The 6143-nt window shown below is 56.7% G+C and overlaps 1 protein-coding gene across 2 annotated transcripts in view; it reads right to left on the reverse strand.

The window, feature by feature from the left end:
- Positions 1 to 4286: 4286 nt before the first annotated feature.
- The window catches only part of FOXA2 (forkhead box A2), a 3060-nt gene continuing 1203 nt past the window's right edge, over positions 4287 to 6143 (reverse strand). For both annotated transcript variants that reach the window (XM_039717030.1, XM_039717029.1), the window contains one exon: positions 4287 to 5988. In XM_039717030.1, coding sequence (XP_039572964.1) covers positions 4744 to 5988 — 1245 coding nt within the window. In that variant the 3' untranslated portion in view covers positions 4287 to 4743. The remainder of the gene's footprint in view (positions 5989 to 6143) is intronic.

Raw genomic sequence — 6143 nt, forward strand, 5'->3', positions numbered from 1 at the left:
AGGGCCGGCTCTTCCAGCGTTATCCTGGGGGAAAGGTTTGGGGGAGAATTTGGGATCCCACCGGGGCTTCCCCGTCCTCTTTGTGCTTTGATGTCCTTGGAGCCATCCCTGAATGTCATTAAGGGCCGGGATCATTAAAAGGAAAAAAAAAAAAAAAGGGGGAAAAGCCCTTTTTCTGGGGGGGGAAAGCATGGAAAAAAAAAAGGGCCGGGGTCATTAAAAGGAAAAGAAAAAAAAAAAAAAAAAAGGGGGGGAAAAGTCGCTTTTCCTGGAGGGAGAAGTCATGGAAAAATAAAAGAAAAATTTTGGATAACGGAGGGAAGAGAAGCGGCTGGAGCGGGGCTGATTTGGGAGCTCAGGCCCTGCCCGGTCCCGCTCGGCATTCCCCAGCCGCATCCCAAAAAAAACCGAGCCCGGGATTTGATGGGAATTGACGGGAAAACGGAGCAGGGACGCGGCGATGGCGGGGAGCTGGGAATGCTCGGGAAAACCGGGAAAAGCAGCCGGGAGCGGCCGGGCAGGAGCGAGAGGGCGGCGGGACGGGCGCTGCCCCCGCGGGGGGCGCGGAGCGCTAATTGGAGCTGTCAGCGTTAATTAGCGAGGGCTCATTAGCCGTGTCACCTGTCGCCGTGAGGGGACACGGAGAGGGACATGAGGACACGGCCACCTTCTCCGAGCTGTGACCCCGCCGTGTCCCCGAACCTCGGGAAGGGCCGCTGAAATTCCCGGTTTTCCCGGCAAACGCACCCGCGGGAATGTTTGGATCCCGGATTTTTTTTGGCGGGTGCAGGAAAGCGGGAGCCGTGGGAATGTCACCGGGAGTGGAGATTCCTGGGAGAAACCCCCTCCCGGAACAAAAGATTGGGAGAAAAAATGGGGGGAAATGGAGAAAATCCGCTACAATTAAAATGGAACTGGCAAATTTCGGGGAAGCTCGGGAATTTGGGAAGGAGCGGAGAGAGGGAGCGAGCCGGGCCCGCACGTCCCGTCCCTGTCCCACGGTTTGGGGCTAAACCGGGCAGAAGCGGAGCCTCGAGGTGGCCCCCCCGCCCCAAAACTCCTCCAGGATCGGGAGACGGGATCCCAAAAACCGCGCGGGCTCGGCGGATCCCTGGATCCGCCCTGAATCCATCCCCCGCGGCCTCCGCGGCGCTTCCCTCGGCCCCGGCAGCCCCGGGGCGAGCCGAGGGGGAGAAGGCTGAGGAAGAAGGGTGGGAATGAGGAGGGAAGCGGGAAGGGAAGGGCAGGAAAAGCGGGAGAAGGAGCGGCGGGTGTCCCCTACCTGCGCCCCGGCCCGGCTGTGCGGGAGCTGGGAGCATCCCGGCATTTATTGGAGCTCCAACTGTGCCACTGTTGACTTTAGCACAAAGCAAAGATTTCGCCGGGCGCCCGTTTAAAAATGAATATTTTACCAAGATATCGATCAGCTTTATAAAATTCACTTCCAGCGCCGCGGCTCCGAACGGCGCGGGGGGGGCGCCGGGAAAGGGGCCGCAATATAAGATCTGTGTAAATTTGCTGAACTCTGACGTGGTGGGGAAAGTTTACCCTCCTGGAATTTGGAGCTCCAGCCACCCCCACCCCGCTCCTGCTCCTCGTCCTTTTTTTTTTTTTTTTTTGCCTTTTTTTTTTTTTTTTTTTTTTTTTTTTTTTGTTTACTGACTTTGTTTATTCACAGCTCACGGTTGCTTAACCAGGCAGGAGCAGAATGCGCTCGCTGCGAGGTTGGGATTGTGTGGAGAGAGGGGAAAATGCCAAGGGGAGGAGGGAAAGGGAAGAAACAGCGCCCAGCCGGAGGATTTTTGTGTTATTTCTCTTTTTTTTTTTTTTTTTTTTTTTTTTTTTTTTTTTTTTTTTTTTTTTTTTTTTTTTTGGGTGGTTTCTGACACAAATGGGAGGAACGGGAATGGAATACGAGGAAAAAAGAGGGGAGAAAAGTGGGGAGGGAAGAGGGAGGGGAAACAGGGAGAAGAAATGAAAGTGGGGAGGAAAGAGGAGCGAGAAGAAAGAAAAGGAGGGGAGGAAAAAAAAAGGAGGAAAAAAAAGGAGAAGAAATTAAATTGGGGAAGAAGAGGGAGGAAAAAAGAGTGAGAAGAAAGACGAGAAGGGAGGAAAAGAGGGAGGAAAGGGGAGGGAGAAAAAAGGAGGGAGAAGAAATGAAAGTGGGGAGGAAAGAGGGAGGGAAAAGAGGCAGAAGGAAAAAAAAGGAAGGGAAGAAAGGAAGGAGAAAAAATGGAAGTGGGGAGTAAAAGAGGGAGGAGAAAGGAAAGAGAAAAAGTGAAAGTGGGGAGAAAGGAGGGAGAAAAACGGAGGGAGAAGAAATGGAAGCGGGAGGGGAACGAGGGAGGGAAAATCAGAGAGAAAAAATGAAAATGGAGAAAAAAGGAGGGAGCAAACAGGAGGGAGAATAAAGAAAAGGAAGGGAAGAAAGGAGAGAGAAAAATAAAAGGAGGTAGAAAAGGTGAAGGGAGAATGAAAAGGGGAGAAAAATAGAAGGAGAAAATAAGAGGGGGGGTAAAAGGCAGAGGAAAATAAAAGGAAGGAGGGGGGGAAAGAGCGAGGAAAGCAAAAGGAGGAAATAGGGAGAGAATGAACAGAAAGAGAGGAAAATGAAAGGGCCGAGGGAAAAAATGAAAGGGGAAAAAGTAAAACGGCAGAAAAATGCAAGGAAAAAAAGAGGGGAAAAGGGAAAAAAAACAAAAGGGGGAGGAAAAAAACCGAAAAGGGGAGAAGAAATAAAAGGCGGAAGGAAGAAAAAGAGGGGGAGAGAAGGAAAAAATAGAGGGGGAAAGGAATAAAAAAGAGGCGAAAGCTCCGCGGAGGGAGCGAGAAGCGAGCGGACCCGAGCGGGGCCGGGCCCGAGGCCAGGAGCGGGGGGGTGTCCTTGTCCCCAAAGCGGCGACACCCCCGCGCCCGTGCCCGCTGGCCGCGGGAGCCTTTTATGTGCTAATGCCACCCATTGCACGCCCCGCTTGCCATCGTGTGTGTCCTTGGAGAGATCCCGACACGTTTCAGCCCCGTTTTGTTTTTTGGGAAGGTTCTTTCTTTTTTTTTTTTCCCCCCTTCTCCTGTTTCCCCCTGCTCAGCCCCTCCCGCTCCTCCCCGCTCGTTCCCTTTCTCCCCTTTTCTCTCGCCGCGGACAATGCGGAATTTTAAGAAGGATTTGGGTGTTAGTTGGGAAAGCAACATCGCGGCGTGGCCGGCGCCGCGTGGGAAAAACAACAAGTGGTTGGGAAGAGGGGAAAAAGGGAATGGAAGGAGAGGATGCGGGAGGTGTTGAAAATAAAAAGCTCTGCGCCTTTCCCACCGCCCGCGGAAAAACCGGGATACTGTCCCGGCAAAGGCAGGGATGCGCTGCCCCTGCGAGTCCCGAATCCCTCCCGGTTAACGCGGCTGGGATGATTTTTCCAGGATCGCGGGGCTTTGGGAAAGAAAAAAGAGGTCCCCGTTCCCACCTTGAGCGGGGGCTGCGGATTTTCCCTGGCCGCGGTGTCGGGCTGGGATGGGTGGGAATATCGGGATCCTGGCGGGGATCCCGCGGGCGTGGAGGTGTCGTGGAGGGGATAGCGGGATCCTGGAAGGAATAGTGGGATCCTGGAAGGGATGGAGGGGTTCCGGAAGGGATGGAAGGACGGCGGCAGAGACATCGGAGAGTCCAGCGGGGGCTGGAGGGATTCCGGCGGGGGATCGGAGCGATCCCAGCCGGGCACGGAGCGATCCCAGCCGGGCACGGAGCGATCCCAGCCGGGCATGGAGCGATCCCAGCCGGGCACGGAGCGATCCCAGCCGGGCACGGAGCGATCCCAGCCGGGCACGGAGCGATCCCAGCCGGGCATGGAGCGATCCCAGCCGGGCATGGAGCGATCCCAGCCGGGTTTGCAGCGCTCGCAGCCGGGCCGGGAGATCCCGGGAAAGCCGGCAGGGACAGCCGGGAGCGGCGGGGGTCCCGTCGGGCGGCGGCGGCGGAACAGAGATGCGGGGGAAAAGCACCGCCAATACGACTTTAATGGAGTTCTGCGGCAGCTGCGGCCGCTCGCTACCAGAATACACAGCTCGAAGCCATAAATAAAGCATACAGAAACGATAAATTAATCAGATCCAAGTAGTTTACTCTCCCGGGAACATCAAGCATTTGCTTCAATTACAACAATCTATCCTGCCTTTTAATTTTTTTTTTTAGTGTTTTTTTTTCTTTTTTTCCCCCTGTTTCCCCCCTCCCCACACTTTTTTTTTCTTCTTCTTTTTTCTTTTTTTTTTTTTTTTTTTTTTTTTTAAAATTTTATAAAATTTTTTTTTTTTTTTTTTTTTTTTACAATGTTACAAGACTTTTGGTTCTCGGTTTCCGAACTAGGAATATTCACAAGGAAGGAGGGCTTGGTTCTGCCTCGGTTGGGGGTTATTTTTCTCCCCCCTCACTCGCACACAAAAAAATAGATATATTTAGACCTCGTGGCAACGACAACAACGAAAAAAAATCAAAACAAGCCCAGGAGAACCCCCACCCCACCATGCCCACCCCGCCAAACCAAACCACCCCTCCCCCGGGTGGATTTGGGAAGGGGCCACACGGCTGCAGATTCCCGAATGGATGCAAACATCTGGAGCCAACAGAAAAGAAAAATAAAATATATATGTATATATATATATATATACCGGATATGTACCGTGCTCAGAGTCCACTGCCAGGGGTATGGGGGGCCGGGGGGGAAGGGTTTCCCCCTTTTTCCAGGAGCCTTTTCCTGCTTAGGAGGAGTTCATGATGGGCCGGGAATACACGCCTTGGTAGTAGGAAGTCTCTCCGGCCAAAGGCGAGGCCTCCAGGGCGCTTTTGTTCGTGACGGGCGCCATGGCCAGGCCCGCGGGCACGGGCGAGGTGTAGCCCGAGTAGTGCATCACCTGCTCGTAGGCCTTCAGGTCCATTTTGTGCGGGTGGTGGTGCTGGTGGTGCGGGTGGTGGTGCTGCTGCTCCGAGGAGGACATCAGGTTGTTGATGGAGAACGGGTGGTTGAAGGCGTAGTGGTGCTCCGGCTTGAGGTGGCCCTCGTGGGCCAGCCCGGCGTGCGGCGGCGCCAGCAGGTGCTGGCCCGGCGAGGCCGAAGGCTCGCCGGGGCTCAGCCCTTTGAGGTCGGCCAGGGCGCGCTTGTGGTCCTGGCACGGCGAGGAGCTGGCCGGGGACTCGGCGCCGGCAGAGCCGTCGGAGCCCCCCGAGGAGCTGCCCTCGCCCAGGGGCTGGCTGGGAGCTTGGCCTGGGCCTTTCTTGCCGCCGCCGCCGCCGCCGGCGCCGTCCTTGGCCGCCAGCTGCTTCTCGCACTTGAAGCGCTTCTGGCGGCGCAGGTAGCAGCCGTTCTCGAACATGTTCCCCGAGTCCGGGTGCAGCGTCCAGAAGGAGCCCTTGCCCGGCTTGTCCGGCGAGCGCGGCACCTTGAGGAAGCAGTCGTTGAAGGACAGCGAGTGGCGGATGCTGTTCTGCCAGCGCTGCTGGTTCTGGCGGTAGAAGGGGAACAGGTCCATGATCCACTGGTAGATCTCGCTGAGGGTCAGCATCTTGTTGGGGGACTGCTGGATGGCCATGGTGATGAGGGAGATGTAGGAGTAGGGCGGCTTGGCGTGCGTGTAGCTGCGCCGGTAGGTCTTGGGGTCGCGCGAGCGGTTCAGGTTGGACTGGCCGTAGATGGGGCTCATGGAGTTCATGTTGGAGTAGGGCGCCAGGGCGTTCATGGAGCCCGCCTGGCCACCCATGGGGCTCATGCTGGGGCTCAGGTGGGCGCCCATGCCCGGCACGCCGGCCGAGCCCATGGCCGGCATGGCCCCCGCGCCCGGGGACATGCCCGTCAGCGAGGGGCTCATGCCCGTGTTGGCGTAGGACATGTTCATGGAGGTGGCCGCCGCCGTCATGTTGGCCGTGCTGCTCATGGCCGACATGGTCATGTAGGTGTTCATGCTGTTCATGCCCAGCCCCGCGTTCATGTTGCTCACCGAGGAGTAGCCCTGCGGGGACAAGCGACACAGGGCACGGGGATGGCGCGGGGGGGAGCCCCAGCCCTGCCCTGCCCGGAGCCGGCGGCGCCGCAGCCGCGGGGCTCCGCCGAGGGCACGGGAGGAAAGGGTTAAATCCCGGCGCGGGATGGTGGGGGGGGGAGGGA

This window comes from Passer montanus, unplaced genomic scaffold (assembly GCF_014805655.1).
Source record: "Passer montanus isolate IOZ18808 unplaced genomic scaffold, ASM1480565v1 scaffold37, whole genome shotgun sequence".
Lineage (NCBI taxonomy): Eukaryota > Metazoa > Chordata > Aves > Passeriformes > Passeridae > Passer > Passer montanus.